Here is a 23,824-nt window from a genome sequence, read left to right as displayed (position 1 = left end):
CCTCTCCCACTCCTCCTGCTTGTGTTCCCTCTCTCGCTGTGTCTCTCTCTGTCAAATAAATAAATAAAATCTTTTTAAAAAATGAGTATATATATAATTTAAAAATGAGAAAAATAATCCATGAAACAGAGGTAAATTTCCATCCTTCAAGTTCTACGCCCTGCAGTGTTTCAGCTCTCTCATAATAAACCCGGGTCTCTGCGACAACCCCCATTCTTCAACCTTAATGAAGAAAAATACCACTGATATGAACCCTAAAACGATGGTTCTCAACTGAGCGTGACTTCACCCTCTATCCACATGGCAGTGTCTGAAGTCATTTTAAGTTGTCACAAGCACTGGTGGTGTGTGCGGGGATGTTACTAGCATCGAGTGGGTAGAACCCGGCGAGGCTGCTAAACACCATCAATGCACAAGATGGTCCAGCACAACAGAGATGTCCAGCCCCAAATGCCTGTAATGCCACTGTTGAGAAAGCCCCCCCTAAAGGATGCTGTGCTAGTCAGCATCCAGTCACTTCGGAGATCATTTCTAGTGGCTGGTCCTCTGTGTGCATCTTGTATTACAGTAGTTGTAGGGGTTAGGGAACAGTAGATGCGGCTAGAACTTACCTCCATGTTTGGAATCTTAGTTCACACACAGTGTCTAATTCAAGCAATGGTAGGAAGTCAACTCACCATTGTCTAAATGTATTATTTTATTTTATTTTATTTTATTTTATTTTATTTTATTTTATTTTATTTTATTTTGAAAGACTTAGACGTCATAAATTTGGGATATTTTACTGAAGTTCTTCCTCTTCAACATAGAACTCTTACTTTGTGAAGCTGTCATTCGATAAGTCTAGGACATTAGCGAACGTTTCATAGTGACATCAATTACCCATAATCCTCAGCTTTTAAAAAATTACCAAATTGATTATTTCACAAGGGCCAAGTTCAGCCAGTAGTTCTATTTATACTCTGGTTTCTAGTTAACTCAGCAATACTTATCAGAACTTGAGAATCGATCATAGATTCCATCTTGTTATCATTGCCTTCTTTGATAAGTAGTTTTGCCAAGAGCGTAATATTTGGATTTAAAATAACAACCATTTTCTATATCCTATACAGTGGTCAATTTATCCAGGCAACAAGATGAAAACAAAGGAGAGATACCTCGTGGTGGCATAACGAGAATGCTGAGAGCCAGTCAAGGCTTTTAATCCCAGATTTAACACTTGTTGTATGACCTTCATAAAAATCAATTAAACCAATATTTACCTCTTATTTAAGATGTGGGTAATACTTAAATCTCCTGTGAGCAGTGAGATAAATGTTGGTGAGGCAATTGATTAATAAATTGCTAAATAGACTGTGGATATCAAGCACTAACTCCCCTCATCTGTAATGACTTCATATATATTTGAAACTTATTATGTTTCCAGAGCTTACATGACTTTCCAAGTCTACATTGGTAACAAATGGTCTAGAATGGGGCTTTTTAAGTTCTCTAACTACCAATCCAATGCTCTTATTGTGTACAGATTTACTTTTTCAAATTTGTTCCATCCCCAGATCTCGCAAGTGCGCTTTCTCAACATGTCTAAATATGCCATAATTATCACTCCCTGATAAACATTGGGTAGAGAACCTTCTTGAATGTTGTATAGATAATGAAGTATATGTAATTTCCACATTTTTGTTGAATTCCTCCTCTCTCTCACACATTGATTACTTTTTATATATTTTTCCATCACTTTGTCATAACAACTTTTAGAGTTATTTTAGAACATTACTGTCACCAATGTATAGATGTAGAAATCAGTGTTCAGGAAAATCAAGTGATCAATCTGAAGTCACATGGCTGCTAAGGGGTAGAGTTTGGAACCAAACCCGGGGCTAAACACTCATACTTTCCCCTTATACTTTATTCTGCCTTTGTCTATTTCAACAGTACATCAATCAATATCTTTTCATATGCTGTTTAAGCAACCCAGACTCTCAAAATAGTACTTTCTGTGTTTCCATGATTATAGTGCTTATGTTCTGGTCCCATGGGTACATCATCTCTTAAGTTCACCTGAGTCAATAGACTCCTTTCTTCAGGAATGTCCCACCTCTAAGATCCTCTACTTTGAACTTCTGCTGTGCAAATCTCCCCCCCACGTTTCAAGAAATTCCCACCCCCTACCTATTGGTGGGATCACACCTCTCAGAGTCCATCTTCTCAGCCCCAACAGGTATGAGTTATTAGAATAACCTCCTGAGAGTCCCAGAAGGACAGAGCAGAGAGGTCTTTGGTACTGTGAGTGGCACAGAATGTTTGAGGGTGAGTATGGGTGCTGCCAGGGTCTTGAGATTTCCCTACTGAGTGAGCAGCACGTCTGCCATTTTACTTTTCTGAGAAACCAGTGAGTCACTGTTCAGACACACACACACACACACACACACGTTATCCTAGTACCATATACATCATCAGAGAAAGTTGTCTAAATTGTTAGTTTGGTTCAAGCAGGAAATGAAAACTTCTGTGAAAACTGGTGCAAGTAAGGAAACTGCGGATGCCGCCCTTCACAGTCCAGGTGTATTTTTCTTCCCTGTGCCTTCAGAGACAATTTTAGTAGGACATTGAGAAGGCCTATGTCAGGAGCTACTAACCAGTCACAATTCTAAAAAGAAAAAAACTATCTTTTTTTAAAAGATTTTCTTTATTTATTTGAGAGAGAGCAGGAGCGGGAGGAGGGGCAGAGGGAGAGGAAGAAGCAGGCTCCCCACAGCACAGGGGGAGCCCGATGCGGGGCTCGATCCCAGGACCCTGGGATCATGACCTGAGCTGAAGGCAGACGCTTCACCGACTGAGTCACCCAGGCGCCCCAAGAAAAAAACTATCATGTCATGTTTTTAAAATTGTCATTAACACTTTTGTTCTCATTGGAAATTGCATGTTATATTATACACTGATTAAGCCCTGAAGATGTCATTATGTATTTAATAACTACTTTTGATCATATAATATCAATGGTGGCAAATTTTTATCTCTGTGCTTTCTTTTCTTCTTCATCCGGTTCCTAGACATTTATTAATGCCCAGTATAGTCTGAATAAAAATATTTTCACTTGATATAATTTTAATAACCTAATGCATATGTTTCTTCATAGATATTCATATGAAGACCAGATAACCCCCAGAAAAATGGAACGTATGCTATGAATTGACTAGTACATCAAGTGATTGTATCAGATGCATACAAAAATGTGTGTTCTCCATGATCTTAAAGATGTTTTTTGAGTTAAAGATTTATATATTCAGCAACTTGTAACTCCCGCATGCTACTGTAAAAATCTTAAAAATATAAAACAGCAATGGCAAACTGATAGTTAATTTTCATATACCCAAACATCTTTAAAAGATAGGAAAAACCTACCTAAGTTAATTTAATGTGTTATCTGTTAATTTATTATGATATCCCCTTTATATGCAAAACTCTTGAAATTTAAATCTTGCTTATAAGAAGAAAGAAATTTTAGATCATATGAAAAGCAGATGACTACCTATTGTTAGAGAGTTTCTCTCAAAAATTAATGAAAGTGTCATAAGAACAAAAATATCCTATGGAATCTTGAAGAGCAGAGAGGGTGTGTGTGTGTGTGTGTGTATGTGTGTGTGTACTCATAAGACACTATCATAAGAAAGAGGGTGTTCCAACTTGGCTCTGTGATTTGAGCATATTAGCAGGTTGCAGGTGGTAGAAATCTGATTCTCTGCCATTTAAAAGGAAATGAAGGAAGGAACAGTTTTAAGCAGAGACTTCAGGCTTGCCATCCTGGCATTCATATTAAGATAGAGCTACCTGAAGTTCCTCTGAAGTATGAGAGCTTCGTTGTGCAAGAAAAATCAAATTTCACTTAGCATTCTACTAGAGACTCTTTTTGAATTATTCTTTACCTCTTTGAAATGTCCAAGTCACTCTGGGATCGCTATGTGTAAGCTGCCACCATGAGATGACATTTAAAACAAATGAAAGAGATATAGACAACATCCTCTCTAAATAAACAAAATCAACCTCGGCTTGAAAGTTGGTGTGGAAATGCTTGTTTTCTGTCCCACTCTTCTGTGCATATGGCATTCTGGAAATTATAAATTCTGTTTTACAGAACTACAATATTTATTACCAGAGGAAAATAGATTATTAATTACAGCCAAAGGCTGCTTTGATTAAATATACAATTAATTAGCTATGCTAAGCTCATCCATCCCAGAGCTCCTAATATTTTCAGCCCGATGATTCTTCTAGTACTTTTAATTAAAATTGTTTTAAGAAGCCACAAGTTAGCTGCATGTGCACTTAAACTGAAGTTATCTCTTCAGTGTTTCACTGATTTCCGTATGCCATGTAATTAATCTTTAGTGATTAAATGTACATAAAATCACCGGAGATGCAAGGTAATTTGTGCAGACATGGAACAATGGAGAGCTTTTACTGGGACTCTGCAGGATTGTTTTCTCTGCTGAAAATTCTTTCAAAAGCATACAGATGTTAATTGTTTGAAGGATCTAAATTAAAAAAAATTTTTTGCCCCTCTCCCCCACTCTTCTAAACAAAGGGAAGTAAAGTCAACAGTATTAGTGTAGAAAAATGTTTGTGGCAATTTACATTTAATAAATTTGATGACTCTATCTGAATAGTTACATTCACTCTATTACTCTGTCTTACTTGCTTCCAGAAGGAGACATAGAGCCATGTGAAACAGTTTCCAAAAAGTGTCCCCAAATACTATCGGCTGATTTTTCATGCATGACTCAGCCCCAAAGCCTGGAGCTGGTTACCATTCTCCCTGAGGCCCAGCTGCTAATTTTGTGGAAGTTCTTTCTGTTTGAATCACTTGTGATTGTGTCCACTAAGGTAAAACCCTGGGAGAACCCAGGTGGTCTTTTCCCCCTGGAGACCTCATCCATCACATCTCAGAGGCTGCTGAACTGTTGTGAGGCATTAACAATATCACATGACACGTGAGCAAGGCTGGGCCTTGAACTGGGGATCATTTTTTTTTCTTTCAAGATTTTATTTAAATTCAAGTTAGTTAACATATAGTGTAGTATTAGTTTCAGGAGTAGAGTTTAGTGATTCATCACTTGCCTCTAACACCCAGCGCTCATTACAACAAGTACCCCCACTTAATGCCCATCACCCAGTTACCCCATCCCCCCACCCACTTTCCCTCCAGCAACCCTCAGTTTCTTCCCTGTAGTTAAGAGTCTCTTATGGTTTCTTAAGGTAAAAGTTCAGTACCAGATTGACAAGCTCTTGAGTCACCTCCTTGTCTGAGCTTTACCTGATTCACTTACAGGGAAAAAGCAGAAAGGGGATTCTTTTTACCAAAGTTTTAAGTAACGTCAGGGGTTATATAAGAAATAGTACTTATTCATGCTTATGCATGTTGTTTATAGATTTTTTAGAACAGAGGAGGTTGTTGGATAGCATCTTTTCTAGCCTATTTATTTTGCAGAAACATTTTTTCACTTTCCACCTGGAGTTTTCTTGTCCAGGGGACATAAGTTAAGACAATTATCCATACTCATGAATGCCTACAGTTCATTCACTACTTAATTTGAATCTTGCGAACTATTTACTAAAAGAAAATAGAAGAATAAATTTCCCACCAATCCACCAATCCTCTTGTCCCATTTTTAGAGTTTCTGTGTTAAAACTCGTATAGATGTTTAAAAATAATTAATATGAATTTGTAGAAAAATCTTGTTTTTTTTTAATTTAGTATTGAGCAAGTTGCTTAACCTATTAAAGTTTAGGTTCTGTATCTATAGGATGAGTATGATAATATTTTTCCACCTCTAGTAGCAGATAGTCCTGAGTAGAACATGTGGTAAATAGTAAGCCCTTAACAAGTTTTTATTACTGCTATGGTCCTTATTATTCATTTCAAGGTGTACTTAGAGACAACCGCATCAGTGAAATTACTGGTGCAAATTCCACCTATTTGATATAAAATAGCAACTGATGCTATTTGTTTAAGCAATTACATTTACTTCATTTTTTGCCTTAGGCAGCAATCTCTTCTGTTGTTAAAGCCTATAAATTTGAGGAAGTTGGAAGCATAGTGTTAGAAAGGTTATGGGCACAAGTTCAGGTGGCTTTGTTTGCGGATGTAGAAGCTTGCAAATTTCCCTGGGGACTTGGCCTTTTTTCTGTAGTTTCATGTCATTGACTGAGCTCAACAAGTGTCAGAATGAATTCAAATGGCAGAATTGATTACTGAAAATGATTTAAACCTCCTGCTTCTCCTTGGTTGATGGCTTTGTTTAGATTTTGTCCTGTCCTTTCAAACTGGTATAAAATACCTTCCATGTTCCAGGCACTAAGTTAGAGATGCTGATATTGAAAGAGACAGTTATATATCATGCAAGTTCTACTTTCTTATGTTAATCCCTATCTTCTGAAATTCCTATGTATTCACTTGGGTAAAATATCTTTCTAAGGTTATATTCCACACAAAGCTATAAATGATTCAGGTAGAAGACCCTAGAAAATATAAAGGTGTTTGTGTATGAGTTTGTGAGTGTGTGTATGTATATGTGTTTGTGTGTGTGTGTGTGTGTGTGTGTTGTGTTTGGTAAGACAGTTGGCTACTTGGCTGGGTGGGTACTAGCCAGAAAGAGTTTCAGAAAATTGGAAGAGGTAGTTTTTGAGCTCTAAGATAATCAGAAAATATAGGTCTGTAGGGGTAGGCGATATCTACTTAGAATGCCTTTATGCCTTCCTACTTAAAATTCAACTTCTACAGCTTGTATTTCCTTACAGTGTGGATTTAATTAATTGGAATAGAAACTGAGGCTAGGCTATGCTAGACAATCTGCTAATCTGATAGGTCTCATTGGAATAGATATGATTGAAAGGATCAGAGCACTATTTTACACCCCTGTCCATCCTCTTCCAGTTGGACCATCCATGCTGTCCCTGTCTTGATCCAGGCACTGATCATTTTTCCCAGTAACTTCCTAACTGGTTTCCCTACTTCCATTCAGCTACTCCTCACCACAGCCTTCAGTTATCTTCCCAAAACCTAAATGAGCTCTTGCTACTTTTCCAAAGAAAGGAGCTGTTTAAAACAAATATTTTAGGGATGCCTGGGCGGCTCAGTCACCCAGTTAAGCATCTGCCTTCAGCTCAGGTCATGATCTCGGTGTCCTGGGATCGAGCCCTGCATGGGGCTCTCTGCTCAGCATGGGGCTCAGCGGGGAGTCTGCTTCTCCCTCTCACTCTCCCTCTGTGCTCTCTCTCTCTCTCTCTCCTTCTCAAATAAATAAAATAGTTTAAAAAAATAAAAAATAAATAAAACAAATACTTTATGGGGGCCTATTGAGGACCCTGGGATCTGTGTCAGAGCCTTCTTTCCCATTTCTTTGCCAGACGTTTACCCAAATCCCCCATAGTCATAACAAATCTCTCTTTGGTTCCCAGAAGACTTGCTCTTTCATGTCTTTACCCTGGGTTTCCTTTCTTTTCTGCCATCTTTGCAACTTAGGAAACTCTTCATCTTTTAAGACCCAACTCAAATATCAAATCCCTGTACTCCTGGGTATAGTCAGCTCTTTGTGCTCTCACAGAATACTGTTAATTACCTTTATTTCAGCTCTTTACAAGTTTGCTTACAATTGTGGATGTATATGTTGTTTTTCCCTAACAGGTTGTGAAGGGCAGGTGCCTTCCCTCACTCAGCCTATTAGACTCAGCTTCCACAACTTTCAAATGGGGATATAATACTTACCTCACATGACTGTTGCTGAGTGTGACTGAGAACACATGAGCCAAGTGCTTCACACAGTTTCTGGCATGTTACGAATGCTCACTCAGTGCTAACTGATACTACTGTTGTTGTCACTGCCGGGACTCTAAGCACAGGTATTAACTTGTATTCCCGGAGATCACCTAGTCTCCATCACTCAAGCGTTAGGAAGGCAGGCAGGCAGGCAGGCAGGAAGGAAGGAAGGAAGGAAGGAAGGAAGGAAGGAAGGAAGGAAGACTCAACATCATAGCACTCTGTTAGCTGCCTTAGCTGTAGTATTTATTTGATCCTATCCACAACTCTGTGAGGGCTATTAGCATCTCCTCTTCCAGACAGAGAAACTGAGGCTCAGAGAGGTTAAATAACTTACTCAGAATGACACAGCTGATATGGTAAACTGTTTAGATCCCAGTTCTGAATGCTTCCGGCATTGTGTTCTTTGACAGATGGGTGGGGCTTATGAGCAGAGCTTATGGGTAGGGCTCGCCTTTGTATGCCACTAAATTTTTACGATATATTTAAGTGAATGGAATAATATGGGTAACTGGCTGCACCATGGAGGTGGGAGTGAAAGGAAAGCAGTTTGCATGTAAACACAGATAACTTTAATGACAAATACAATCACATTTGTTTTAACATGGATTTTGATAGAGAAATATGTGAAAATTTAACAAGTGTTTATTGAGTATCAAATATGTGCCAAGCATGTTTTGGGGCCTTTAAACTATAGCACTGAACAAAACTGTCACTGTTGTCACTCACAATGTTTTTCTGCCTGGACGCATTTAAGTAGGGATTGCTTTTATAGATAGGGTACAGCAAAACTCTGGTGAAGATGTTGTTGGCATCTTTGATGTTCTTATGACAGATGCCATGTTACAAATAACTCACTGCCTCTTTAGTCCCTTATTAGTAACTATGTGGAACACTTTTATTCCTTTCATTTAACAGGTAGTTATTTTTGGCACTTCTTTGGCATCTTGCTAGTGTGGCTGAGACCCAAGGTTATATTCTTGATATCCATAGATGTCCGAATAACAAAAAATGGGACCCAGGGTTCTTGTCCAGGGGCTAAGAGCACATTTCCTCTTTTTCAGTGGACATAAAAGATGAATTGCTCTAAGTCCTCAGTTACTGATGCTGTTTATAGTAATTTTTTAAAAGAAAATCTAGGTCATTTAATTACGATGAAGTTTTTTTCCCAATGAAGTAATTTCAGTTCATTTTAAAAGCATTTGCCCTATATATGCCTTATGTCTTTACATCCGTAGACCCACTGCAGAAAATTTTATGTCTGCATGAGAATTTCTCATTAAGTATGTTTCTCACTAACATACTTGGACCTGATGTGTCAAAACTCAATGGATAGGTTTATTAATAATCAGCTTCATCAGCTTAGTATTATCTTAGGAAGTAAAAGGTCAGTAAGTAGTTGTTATCCTACCATTTTATCAGTGGACTCTCCTTGAAAGACTTCAAGTCATTATTCACTGCTTATAGAGTCACTTGAGATATAAAAAGTCTTTTTATAGTAATGAAAGAGCTCCCACAATTAGCCAGAAGGCAGCCATCTATCTTTTTAAATAGCTCAGCTTGGAGGAGAACAGGATTTCAGGTGATATTCAGTAGATGAATTGTTATGACAATGATAAAGTTGGTGATACCAATCTGTGTTTTTTGCTGTAGGGATGTGTGTGTGTATGTGTGTGTGTGTGTGTACTCATGCACATGCACAAGAAAAAAAAAAGACATTCAGCGCAGAGTGGAAATTTATTTCTCTAAAGATATGCAAATCCAGAAACAAACTCTATGTCCAACAATTCCTTATAATTATTTTTTTAACTCAAGTGATTACAACATGAATCTGTTTTTAGCTAATAACAAATACAAGATTTTGTAACATTCATTTCAACATAATTTCAGGCTTATCAAAAGGTTACAAGAATGGTACAAAGAATTCTCAAATATCATTCATCTAGATTCCCCAAATTTTAACATTACCTTCCATTTGGTTTAGATTCATCCTCTCCCTTTCCCCTACCCCTCACCCTCTTGCTTTCATGAAGTCCTCAAGGATAAACCTCACCAGTAACAGACAAATCCATATTACTTGCCTCCTGCTAAGATAGACAGAAAGACACAATACCACTTCTAGGCATTCTTGCCAAAAAATACAAAACCTGAATCTAATCAAGGAGAAACACAAAGACCAACTGAGGGAGATTCTGTGAAATAACTGTGCACATCAAATATGTGAATACTTTAAATTTGCTCTGTGATCTCATTTGTTGTATTTTCATTCTCCCTTAAAAATGCAACTTCTGCTAAATCCGAGACACTAGAAATTCTATTTTTGATGCAACTAATTTTGATAGTGACTTTAATGAGGGAGCAACTTCTAGGAGGTGTGAGCAGAGTTAAGAAAAAGAATTTAGAGAATCACAATAGAAAGAGAAGTCCTTACTACCCACAGACCTGAAAGGGGAAAGTAAACGAGGGATGTGAACAGAACCTACCAAGAGCTGGTGTCCTGAAAGCCAGGTGGAGAGGAGCCTGGGTAAAGACACAGAGTACTAGCTCTCTAACCACTAACTGAACCAAACAAACATAAAGCAGAGAGCCTAGTGATGCAGTATACAGTGGTCTGTGTCCAAGAGCACTGAGCTGGACAGAGAAGAGTAGACTATGTATAGTCTACTCTATACATCTGATGGACAAAGAACCACCAGCTCATGTGCCAAAGAGGAGATACATCCATTTCTTTATTAACATGAGGGAAAATAAATGTATTTATAAAGAGGTAAATAAACCTATGTTGTATAGACTTCAATTTATTTCCTTCAGTAAGAATCAAAACATATCATGACCTGTTCTTTTTTTTTTTTTTTTAAGATTTATTTATTTATTTGAGAGAGCGAGAAAGTACATGAGAGGGGGGAGGGTTAAAGGGAGAAGCAGGCTCCTCGCCGAGCAGGGAGCCCGATGCGGGACTCGATCCCGGGACTCCAGGATCATGACCTGAGCCGAAGGCAGTCGCTCAACCAACTGAGCCACCCAGGCGCCCATGACCTGTTCTTTAATAACAGGAATAATTTATATAAATAAATACTTCCAAATGGGAAAGCTCAGAAGAGAAGAATGTGGCAGTGAGCCTCAGGAAAGAAACAGAAAATACAGAAAAAGGGGTACAAAAAATGAAACAAAGAAAAGATAATTGAGGGAAAAAGCAATTATGACTGATGCATCCCCAAGATTTCCTATAACCAAAATTATAAATTTGGCCAAGAATAGTTCTGATAAATTCACAAAGAATGGGTCTATAATATCTTAATAAGAAAAGTTGAAGATGAGTCTCACTTGTATGCAGGAACACCTCACCATCAAAGTGTGCTGTGAAAGGGGTCAGGAAGTAGCATACTATCACTAGTAGTGACCACAGTGTTACAATCAGTTAGTTAAATGTAACAACAGGCTTTTTAGATATCTCCTTGGGTTACTGGGGATCTGCTATTCATTAGTATTATATATATATATATATATATATATATATATATATATAAGCATTTTTAATATATTCAATTTCTTAGGTTGTAAATGTGTATCATGTCACACAAAGGTTAATTAAGAGCAAATCCCACAATGTCACAACTTATATAGGTTAGGCAACAGTCTTTATTGGGAAAACATACAAGTCAGGAGTGAGCAGCACAGGAGTCATGTGGGACCCAAAACGGTTGGACATGCATTAGGTCTGTATTCCAGTGGAGGAATCCCCACCTACTGTGGCTTTCTCTTCTTTGGGGAACATTATTAGTAAGGAAACAGACTACAAGAGGTTCAGAATGTTTGGGTTAGAAGTTAGTTCCATTTGGCTGGGAAAGCCAGTTGCCTAGCCCTGGGGGACTCTGGAGCTCACGGGAAGCTGTAACACCCCCACACACCAGGAAAATGGAGCTACCGGTCCCTCATAGTCCAAATAAGCCAAAAGGAGCCCCAGGATCACTTTTGAATAAATCTGCTTATTATATCAGATGTGATAATTACATGTTTATTCTCTTCCCAAAATCCAGTAATAGCACTTTCAATGCAGAACATTGTACTACACAGACTTTTGTTATAATGCCATCTAACACTTCTTGTATTCTTATCTTCTAAAATTACATGATTATCACAAACCCACCAGTGATTATTTTGTTCATTAATAACATTTAAAAAGGTCAAAATTAATTTTAGTCAATCTCTTACTAGGCTTTCTTCATATAATTTTGACAATTCTTATTCTGTGCGTTCTTTTCACTATAAATATTTTTATACTGTGCTATGCTTAATTTATATGACAGATGTCCACACAGAAGCAAACATACCAAAGTTTCAAAAAAAACATATGCTTAAATTCCTTAAAATTGATTGAACAATTGTATATGACAAGTGTTTTAATGACTCTAGGGTTTGGATTATTTTAAATTTCTTCCATACCAAACATTTTAGCAGTAATTTAAATATTGTTTCCTCCTTCTATAAAATGTTACTAGAACATGTTTTTACAACACCTCCCTAATTATCAGGTAGAGAATTTGATCAGCATTCTCATAGGGACTTTAGTCAAAATTAATTCCACATTTATTTGTGAAGGGGGGAGATCTTATAAACCAGCATGCCCAACTAGAATTATATTGCTCGGCTCTGAGAGTCTAAATGTAAACCACGGTGACAGTAGTTGATAACACTCTATTATATAATTGGAATTTGCAAAGAGAGTAGAACTTAAATGTTCTCACCAAAAAATCTAATTAATATGTGAAATGATGGATGTGTTAATTAACTAGATGGTTGGAATCCTTTAACGATATATACATATATCAAATCAACACAATGTATATGTTAAATACAATTTTCCTCGTTGTCTATATCTCGATAAAGCTGAAAATTAACAAAAGAATAAATGAATGAATGAATGAATGAATAAAAATTTTGTAAACAAAAACAAACAATATTCAAGTGCTTTATACTTCTCAATTTGAAATTGGGCTATATCAATTGCACATAATCTTAGGTATTCTATACTTCTTCTATTGAGTATTCTTATCTGTATTCTCCTATGAAAGGCACAGATGCATAAAAGGTCTTATTTTTCACAAGAGGGAACAGAGGTTTAGAAACCCTCATCATTCCCAAACAGCTGACTCTGGAAATGGCAACTCACCAGGGTGACTTGGTTATTCATGCACTTGTTTGCACTTCAAAAGGAAAAAAAGAAAAACCTGTTTGTTTTCTGATACTCAAGAAAATTTTGCATGTGGCTGGATTTGGAGAAATAATCAAAGTAGCGCAGCTCGTATCCAAGCTGAGGCCACCAATCACTCTGGGGAGGTTGCTGACAAGTAGCCCAGATTTTGCAGTTTATCCAAAAGGGTAGATTGTTCCTTAAACAGAAGCCTCATCAAACATTGGCGTGATGTGGTTTACATATGAAAAGCTATATTCTTTACTTAACATTCACAAGTTGCTTATGGATTAATTAGCCCATCTGCCACAACAAATGTATTCACACATCTTTTGCTGAAAAGCCACTACTTTTCTCCTATCCCCTTATCCCTATCAATATAATGGAAAACAACTTTTTAGGAACAAGACACTTCTTTTTTCATACCTGTATATTTTTCAACTTCAGTGCTGGGGTAAGAGGGAAACCTTCCCAGAGGATAGTTTCCCATGACTGGCTTCTCGTTTAGTCGCCAGTCATCCGTGTGTTCGTTCCTCTGAATGTCTTGCAGCTACTTCAAGTTTGACATGATTACGGCTACTACTCTTGCCACCAGCTTCCAGTCCCAAATGTAGTTGTTACAAGGACAATCTTTTCATCCTAGAACTTTTATCATTGGCATCTTCTTTTCCTTTCTTGAGCTGTGGCCAATTCCGATAACCTCGTTAGAGGCAAAGCGCACTGGTTTCTCATTTATCTCAAATCAGGTGGCTTAATCACCTTTGGAGAGTCCAGTCGTCCCACTCTGGGGCTGCTAGCCCCTTGTCAAATAGTGACCGCAGGAGTCTTTTCAGTTATATTCCAGTTGCTGTACTCTAGTTGCTCAGTAGTGGCAGAACCGAATCTGTTTTGACCACAGTTATCAATGTGCCAGACGTTATAGTAATAGAGGGAATTACCTCATAGATCTTCCTGTTTATTAGGATACTCTAACCTCTCACCTGCCATTCAACACCAGCTTCATTAAAAAGTCTCTTTCTCTATGCCGTGCTTAAATCAAATCGCCAGGCTTTTTGAAACTCTTCTGCACGTAAACTTCAAACTCAAACCCCACAATGCATTATTTCTCTTTTAATTTTCAAATTACTTCTCTTCCCATCAATTTTGCTCCCAACTCTTTTTATCCAGTTTTTCCTCCTGAAAGTCAACTTCCCTGTTATTTTTCTGGCATTTTTGCTTCCCTCCTTTTACTAGGCACCCAGAACATTTGGGGTCTACATCCATGACTACCTACGTTAGGTGGGATACCTATATAACAGAGGGCTTCCCCATCTCCTCCTGTCTCATTTCAAAAAACATATAAAAATTGTATGTAGTTTGTACAAAAGCAAGGTTGAGGCAGAGAGGGAAGAAGGGATGGGCAGGAGAGGAAGCAAGGGAAGGAGGGAGGGAGAGAATACGATGGAAAAAAAATGGAATGATAAGGATAAGGCACCATGAATACAAGACACCATGTTGGTTTAAGACCTGGCCACTTGGGAAAAATGAGGTTTGGCTATTAATTTATTTGTTCATTTACTACAAACTTTTTTCTATAGGATTAAAACCTCAGATATTCTCCCAATGTTCTTCTTCCTGGCTGTAACCGTTGATAACTGAGCAAAAGCAACTGCCACAAAATCCCAATTAAGCTATTCTTTTTTGTTGTTGTGAAAGGCATAATTTATAAAATGGTGACCTTTTGGTAGGCTAACAGTATGTTGATGAACTTCAAGTGAAGTGAAAAAAAAAAGTGTTTTGTATCATCAGTGCTTACATTTTCTAAGGGATCACGTGGGACAGTAGAGCCTTTAAAGGTCATAGACTTCTTTACTTTGAGAGATATTAAATAGCTTATGAAAATAGAGGTCAGCTGCAGGATAACAGGAAGAAAAGAGCATTCCCAATGGGGAGGCAAGATATTCGAGATTATATTGACCGTCCTTTTTTAAGATTGTATTTGATTGTCCTTTAAGCAAAAAAATGAAATTTGCATATAAATGCTATAATTGTAAATGAATGAATGTACAGGGTCTTAGAATCAATAGCTATTGATCTTTTGCTGTAAGAACGCTAATATTGTCTGCATAAACTAAGCATTATAATAAGAACTAATTATTTCACAGCCTAAAATACTCTTCAGTAATTTTTATGTTTCTGCAGAAATTGTTATACTTTTCTGAATTTTGCAGAAATAATTAGTAATCAGTAAAGAACTCACTTTTGAAAAATTATTCTTGCTTTGAAAGTCACTAAAACAAGGAAGAAACAAAGAAATACCAAGACTGCATTGTAGGCAAGGTGCTGAGCTACCTAGAGGAAGAAATAGGATAATGGCATTAGTCTGTCCACTACTTAGTGACACACAATTTATGCACTAGAAGGATTTAATGTGTGACTGGAAGACGCCCTAGCCACAAATTATTTTTCCCTTTCCCCTCAGATATTGCTTGAAGTCGTTCAAAAAGGGCACTGTCTTCTTTTATTCTACCACTATTAAGGGTTATTTTAAATGCAAGGCTTATAGATTATGACCAAGAATTCTTTTCAGAATGAGAAGGATGTAAGACTTTGCAGGAGTGGATATTCACTACACTGAAGGGATACCATAAAGCAGAAGCCTAGAGACAAAGGGCAATTTCTCCCATATAGATTCTGGCAGAACAATCTTGTCTACCACTGGATCATCTTCTACAACCCTGGAGTTCTTAAATACTGACCACAGTGTGAAACATAAAGAATGATACCAGCCAACATGAGAGGTTAGATTTTAGGTTGTGTTTCTCCGTTCTTGGACTTTGCTTACCATCTGCTGATTACACATTCTCAGGGGAGACGGTGGTGGCCCCAACCCAAAGTGCCCTAGACCAATGGCTCAAGGAATGAATGACTGTGTCCACTGATGTCCCTTGTTCACATACTCCCATATGCCCAAAGTCATCCAGACATTCCAAGGTTGTACCAATACCAATGCAGCAATAATGTTCAACTTTAGTCCATAGAGAAAAGAATCAGAGTGAGAATGTACAGATTTGTGAATGTGTGCTCCCGGTCAATAACCATTCGTATCTTCTACTGAAGTTTCTTGCTAGTGATCCAAGAACTGTACTGGGACATATTTTGCTGGTGAGGAAACTTAATTGCTCAATTTTTGAAGGCACATTAACTGTTTCAGGGCCCACTGAGTAAATTAGATCCTCCAGGTCATTAAGCCTGTCTCAACATGACATGATGATTTCTACCTGGCATTGTGTCATTTACCCCCAAACACCCCACACTTGCTCTGAGCACACACATATTCTTTGTTTACTCAAGGAGAGAGAATGTGCTCATTTGGATGTCAGCAATCACTCTCTGACTGCAACTCAGCAACTCCCTTCGCTTCTTCTTAAGGCACCCAGGGATCTCTAAGGATTTGCTGGTGCGTAGCAGTTAGCAGAGCCTCCCCAACAGGCAGATGGCTTAGTTGCCTAGAAATAGTATAACTTCAGGGGTTTTAGGCACAGTATTGTGCCCCCAAGTATCTCTTCCTATTTGCAAAAGCCAACATTATTGATTGATCTAGGGTGGGAGTTGTGAAAATATTTCAGGATGCTGTAGGCCTTTATTAAAACAACTTCCACAAAGGGACTCTGTTATCAGGACCGGTTTTAGGGAAATAAACTGACAGCTATTTGAGAGCAGTCTGTACTGCCGCTGGAAAGGGTATTTAGAAAAGTGTGTGGGTGTCTGGAGTGCCGCAAAGGCTGGGGAACAGCACTAGCTTTTGATAATTAGGCATGGGAGAGTCTCACAAAAAGAATGATTTTTCTCTCCCAAATGCCAGTGGTTCGCCCTGCTGAGAAGCAGTGATGGGGGGCAAAGGCAAATATCCCTCTCTCTCTCTGTTATGTCCAGGGCTACCTTGGAGAGTCATAAATTGGTATAAATTAAAACAGGTGAGGATCCAAAGGAACATAGTATGCTCAGAGATGTTTTAGAGCAGTGCTCCTTTCAAGTGCATATAAATCAGCTGGGATCCTGTTAATATGCCAGTTCTGATTCAGCAGGTCTGGGATAGGGCCAGGGATCCTGCATTTCTAATAATCTCTTATGCTCCTGCTTATGCTGCTGGTCCACAGACCACACTTTGAACAGCAAGGATTTAGAATAGAATGTACATGACGATAACATGATCTTGGATTTAAAAACGATGAATATGAAAGAAATTTGACAATACCCACAAAGTTAGATTTCAGGCCAGTCAGACTTTGATTAAATATTGAAAATCCCACCAAGAGATGGATAGAACATTTTTTAAAAAAGAGATACACTTAACATTTCTACCTATCTGCAGATTTTGGTGAACGTTTTCTGAGGCCGATGTGTGATTTAAATGTTTAAATCTTTACTAATGATCCTGACAGAATACTTCCTAACCAAACAAGAAACAACGCGTTTTCCTGATCTTCTTCACTTCCGAGTATTGGTGAAGAGTTCAATAAATGTCAGTGTCTGATTAAATATTGCTTTACAAACTTCATATCAGAGCTGGCTTAAACTTACCCTCCCCATCTTTTCTTAATCTATGATGACAGCCTCTCTGTTCTTTCCTCTGAGGTGAGCAATGTCCTTTTATCTTCACAGGTCAATGGGAAGGATCTCTCAAAGGCCACCCATGAAGAGGCCGTGGAAGCTTTTCGAAATGCCAAGGAGCCCATTGTGGTCCAGGTGCTAAGACGAACACCGCTCAGTAAACCAGCCTATGGAACGGCCCCAGCAATGCAGCTCATGCACGCCAGCACTCAGACCGACATCACCTTCGAGCACATCATGGCTCTGGCCAAACTTCGGCCACCGACCCCTCCAGTGCCAGACATCTGTCCATTCCTGCTCTCAGACAGGTATTGTTCTTTTTCCTGTCATTTTCCCAAAAGCCCTATTTGTTTTCACTCAGCATTTCAAGTGAGTGTTGGAGAGAATCAGTCACACTAGCAAGCTGACAGTTACAGAGAGAGGCTCTCGGTTCTCTTTGGAAAATGTCTCCACCGTGTCTATATCCAATTAGTTCTCAGCTGGCCCTGCTAGCTACTTTCCCTGACCCACACAGTTGCTTCACTTTAGGAGTCATGCTTGCTGAGGAACAATGAAAAATTCTGGCTCTGATTAGTTCATCTTTATATTTCCAGCCATCAGAAACCTCATGCTACTCATGAGCACTGGTCAGGGAAATAGCTTTTCTCACCAAAGCTGCCAAAAACCTTATTAAGACTGAAACAGAAGTGGCATGTTGGCACTCTTTTCTCCTCTGTGGGTCGCCTCTCTCTCTTTCACTCTTTGCTTTTCTCTTCTTTAAAGGAAAAGCTAGGAAATTAATTTAATTAGAGTGCAATTCTCCAAAGAAAGCAATTACCCAATATATTGAGATGTCAACAAAAGATTCTGGTTGTCACTAAGTATAAGAGCTGTGAAATAAGGATCTATTAAAGGAATATTTCTTCCCAATTTTTTACCTAATTTAAAGGCAGGTTGAGAGATTTTATTCAAATAATCTTACTTATACAGTCTTGTTTCATGAGGAAGTATGTTTTGCCCCATACATTTTGTTCTGTGAGCTTTGAAGCAAATATTCAAACATTAGGGAGAGTTTGATTTATAAAAACAATAGTCTCTTTAGGCTGCATTTTCACTGCCTACCGCAATCCATTCTGCACTTTGTAAAACACTTCCCTGCCCTTTATTGGCTTTTGTTAGGTTCATTTCAGTGGTCCACATGTGTACATTAGAATCACCTGGGAATTTTGAAAAGCGGTATCAATGCAATGCCTGAATCCTACTTCAGACCAATTAAAAAGGAGTTTTTAGAGTGAGGCCCAAGTGCCAGAATTTTTCCAAAAATCTCCCTAGGCAATTTTAAGGTACAGCCATGTTTTGGAAACCACTCCTTGAAACTTCAAGTTCCAGGAGGGCAAGGGCCCTGTTTATTTTGCTTCACTCCATCCATGCAACCACTACTTATCAAATAGCCCCCTTTATCAGGCACTGGAACTAGGTGCTGGGCATAAAACTGGGAACAAAAATAAAGTCACCACCTACCTTCTAGAGGAGGAGATGAAGAATATACAGGCAAACAAATATTTAATATTTATGAATACCGCCTCACACAGAGTAGCCTTCCAATAAACACTCTCTTGGAGGAATAATAGCTAACATTTATTAGCTAATTGGGCATGTTTTAAGTAATATTACAAATGTTTTACATTTATTAACTCATTTGGTCCTCACAATGATCTTTTGAGGGAGTGCCTTGTACTATTACCATCACAGATGAAGGAAGATGTTAAGTTATTTGGCCAAAGTCACATTGCAAGGAAGTGATAGGGCCAGACTTCTGAGCCTAAGAGGTCCGACCCCATTACCCACTCTCTTAACAGGTATCCTATGTCACTCTCCATAAGTCCTGCAGACCTTAGCTTAGAGGTAACCCCTTCTAGTAAACTTCCTAGAGCAGCAGTAGGGACATCCCCCCCATCTGCTCTCAGATTCCATATTTCCCCTGAAGTATCACATTATATTGACATTCCCACTTTACTGCTCTACCCAATGAATAGAGGGAGAATTGATTGGATTTGGTGCACCAATAGATTTCCAGCACTCAGCAGAGGGCCTGGCATCTAGTAGACAATAAATGTTTATTGAATGAATAGGTGTTCCTCATGGCAGGGCTCCCTTCTTACCAACTGAGAGACAAGAGAAACACATTAAGTGCCCAAAGCAGTAAACTTAATGGTTTACCAATCCAAATGGGTTTTCAGAGCCAGTCCAAATTTAAGCAAGGACAGTTTACCTGTTAGACCAGCAAGCAAGATGTTGCATGTACTACTTTTGCTATTAGGGTTCATGTCGATTAACCCTATATGGAGATGACAGCCATAGACAGCAGTGAGAAGGGACTGGTAGAATATTTACATTGACTGTATGAGGACACCAGGATGCGTCTCTCGTGCATGCCTTTGGACTAGAGATAAGGAAACTAATTTATACTACTAACTCCAGTTATTTGGTAATGTCCACACTGGCACAGCTTAGAGGTCTCACCTGCCACTAACTTGGTTAGTTGCACTGAGTCTTTTTCACTGACTTCTAGAAATAGAGATGCCCTCATTCTCTTTGCTGTTAAACTGTACTTGACCTTTATATGGTCTAATGTATAGGATCCATATCATAGCTTATAGTAATTTTAAAGCACTTCAGTAAATTACTTAAAACATTTTTCTGAAGTGAGACATGTAAAAGTCATGTACAATGCCCCAGGTCCCCCTCATTTCTTTAATCCTCTCTGAATTTTTGGAAGGGATTATGAAACCCTGTGACTTACAGGAATTTCCAGTGAGGTATCACTGTGAATGCTGATTAATATTTGTGCACTGGCCCTCTATCAAAGAGGGGGAAATGTGGGTTATGAGGGAGAACAAGGAAGGAGGTCTTAAGGAATGAGGGCAAGGTGAGTACATTTTACAATCTGAAAAATAGATGCTTTTGAAAACAGATTTCAAAAAACAGTTTGGGGCTGTATATTATGAAATGGGTAGTACTCTGTTACAGAATCCCCCTCTTTGGGTAGACTGCAGTCTCAAAGGCCACACATCCACGTATGGAGCAAGTCACATTTGGTGGAATGGAAGCAGGCCAGGGAGTATTAAGCGCCACGGCCTGTCAGAGATTTCACATCAGACTCTTTGGAGTGCTGTTCTGGCCATGGGTCCTTACTCTTGGTATTCTCCCAGAAAATCAAATTGATGGACCTCATGGAGGGGAGAAAGAAAAGCAATTGCTCTTTCTGAGCTTTTAGTTCACTCAGAGGCTGGATCACTACAGGTTTTATGGCAAAGCAGAGAAAACAAGTGAAATTCTAAAATCAGTTTTAATCTTGAAAACAACCCTTTTGATCCATTTCTGTCATCTTGCTACATTCCCCATAGCTGCCATTCTCTTCATCCGATGGAGCATGAATTTTTTGAGGACAATGAGTATCTTTCCAGCTTGCCTGCTGATGCAGACAGAGCAGAGGACTTTGAATATGAGGTAAGATCATTTTTACACCACTTCACATTTCTTCATGAAGTTATGGTCAAGGAGTTTTGCATAAAAAGAAAAAATTAATTTATTACTGTGAGAAATACTTTGTCTATTACATATTGAGGGTAAGTTCTTTTAAGTATTGTTTGTTTGGGCTGTTTGTGTCTAATATTTTAAATACATTGGAGAACATTTTTATAATATAAGCTTGAAAATAATTTGATTGCATTTTTGCTGATTTTTATAAACAGCATTATGGCAGCCCCAGGTTTTCTTCTTTCTGTAATATAAAATAATTTCCAAGTGGAGTTTGAAAAAGAAATTATATTTAAAACCAAGATTGTGCTTACTGTTTTCATTCATCGTATAGTATTTTGGTTTTAATTGATAAACTAAATTATTTTATATTAGTTATATTTTCTTTCACTTATTCAATGTTCTCTTTGTGACTCAAGTATATACCATCAAAAGGAGTTTCACTGACTTTCTAGAAAGAGAAATGGCCTAATGCCCTTTGTTGTTTAGCCTTTATACAGTATATGTTAGAGTATCTGTACTGTGATATATAACAATTCCAAAAGCCCATCGATTAATTATTTAAAAGCTTTCACAAAAGTTAAAGGATTTATCCTAATATTTCCTCTGCTGTTGCAGTCTATAAATCTTTGAAAGGTTTCAAACCACTCTGACATTTGGAAATAAAGTAGATTGAGGAGGCAAAGAAGCTTTGGTAAACAGGTAGAGAACCCATGATTATCTGCCCTTTTAATGCTTTAGATGATGTCATACAAGTTCAGCAAAATGTTCTTTTCCATTTTACAACCAGGAAATCCTGAAATCTCTTCCCTTAGGAGGATCTGAAATCAAATAAGGCCGATTCAGTGAAGCTCACCTAAAGCAAATAGACGTTTATTTGAAATCTTCCCCCTGCAAAAGTCATTGCTGGGGATTACAGAAATCATTATTTCTTTTCGGCCAGAATTTGGAAGTCTGTGCAATGATACCTAACATCTGAGTGGATGGTTTCAGCATTGTTGTTCCTACGAATTTTTTTAACCCTTCTCCATTAAATTGATTGAAAACTTTTATTTTATAAATCCATTCAGTGACTGGTATGCACTGAAATATCCATTAAGTTTTGTATTCTCATGAAAAATAAATTACAAAATTTAGTCACTTACCCAAATAATTCAAGATTAAATGATGTTTTTCTTTCAGTTAATGAATACTTTGGGTTTAGGGACTGGAATTACCTAGATCACTTCAGCTTTTTATTTAGTTTGTGCCTTCAGACTTTATTAAAATAAATCTGTGTTTAGGAGGGAGAGCATGGAAGAAAGATTTGCTTAGGTGGGCAGGTTAACAGTAAAAATTATGTTAATTAATTAGCATATCATTGAATATTCCAATGTAGACAAATTTCCTTACCTTTCTATAGGGCTTACTGTGGCTAACCCACATCCTCTTTTTTGAACAATGTAAATCCCTAATAGATGCCAGCCTCAGTATGATGACAGTGGTAAATGCTCAGACAGGTCCTCTGTAGCCTGTAATCTCAACTAATCACAGCATCATAGTCATTAATTTGCTGTCAGCTGTGATTCTCTTGCCGAAGGCATCTTTCTGAGTGATTGAAATAAGAATGTTCCTGTGAAATTTAAATAAGGAGGAAGTTACGGTGACAGGCTTCAATCACGAGAAAGGATGCATGTGAAAGCATCGTACATGGTTAAACAGGGGGGTGGGGACATGGGGGAATATCCCAAGGATAATTTACCAGGTTTCAGAGAGAATAATGGCTCTACCTAGTACTCCTCAGTCTGTTCCGGGTATGTGGCAGAGTGGCACCCATCATCCCTCATGGCTGTGTGAGATTAGACGGTAAAATCTAGTCCACGGCTGTCAGCAGAGCTGATCGTGGATACCACATGAAGTGGGGAGATTTCGAAATGACAGTCCCACTCCTGCACTATCGAACTTAGACGCACACTGGTCAAGGGCTTCTGTGACCAGCAAAGATGACCTCAGCTCCTCCGGAAGCTCTGAGGATGCTATGGGTGAGCCCCTTCCAGAGGAACTGCTTCCGCGCCACTTAGAGACTATTACAGGAAGCAGGCCCAATGGCCAAAGAGAAGGCTTCATCTCAGAAAAAGATACTCATTTCTCCTCAACCTAAACACGAACACACATCAGCAGGCAGTCAGAGAAGTAGAGGAAGATTCCCTTTCCATCTGCTCTCACTCATTTCTACCTTCAATATTTAATGAGTACTTAAAATAGGCCAGGCTCTTATCTAAGTGGTTGATGGATGAAGCCCCTGCAGGGGCAGCTTAACCTGTAGGGGAGACAAATAAGGAAAGACACAATACGTTCGGGGATGGGACGTGCTAACGGCGAGCAACAGCGTGGGTAATGGAGAATGGAAATGCATGGGCTTGGGACGGGGTCCTGCTCTCTTATACAGGGGGGCCAGGGAAGGTCTCTCTCATAGGAAACTTAAGGAAAGAGAGCTAGCCATGTGGGAAGGGAAGGTACAAAGGACCTGGAGCAGAAGCATGCCTGGTGTGCTTAAGGACCAGCAGAGGCCAGGGTGCCCTAGCAGCCTGGATGAGGACCAGAGCGGTAGGAGGAGAAGCCAAAGGGAGGAGGGGCTTATGTTGAGGCACCTTTTACTTTTACCCTGAGGATGGGAAGTTGCTGTAGAAGAGCTGAAACCCTAGCAAGATCCCTCTGGCTGCCAG

General features: G+C 38.6%; 1 protein-coding gene across 2 annotated transcripts in view; it reads left to right on the top strand.

Annotated features, from left to right (window-relative positions):
* PDZRN4 (PDZ domain containing ring finger 4) overlaps positions 1–23,824 on the top strand; it is a 351,915-nt gene that overhangs the window by 268,121 nt on the left and 59,970 nt on the right. For both annotated transcript variants that reach the window (XM_035002869.1, XM_035002870.1), the window contains 2 exons: positions 17,652–17,908; positions 20,987–21,089. In XM_035002869.1, coding sequence (XP_034858760.1) covers positions 17,652–17,908; positions 20,987–21,089 — 360 coding nt within the window. The remainder of the gene's footprint in view (positions 1–17,651; positions 17,909–20,986; positions 21,090–23,824) is intronic.

Source organism: Mirounga leonina, unplaced genomic scaffold, assembly GCF_011800145.1.
Source record: "Mirounga leonina isolate KUSES-001 unplaced genomic scaffold, KU_Mleo_1.0 Mir_126, whole genome shotgun sequence".
NCBI classification, from domain to species: Eukaryota; Metazoa; Chordata; class Mammalia; order Carnivora; family Phocidae; genus Mirounga; species Mirounga leonina.
The sequence above is the reverse complement of the archived record's forward strand: the minus strand, read 5'-3'. Positions and strand labels throughout refer to the sequence as shown.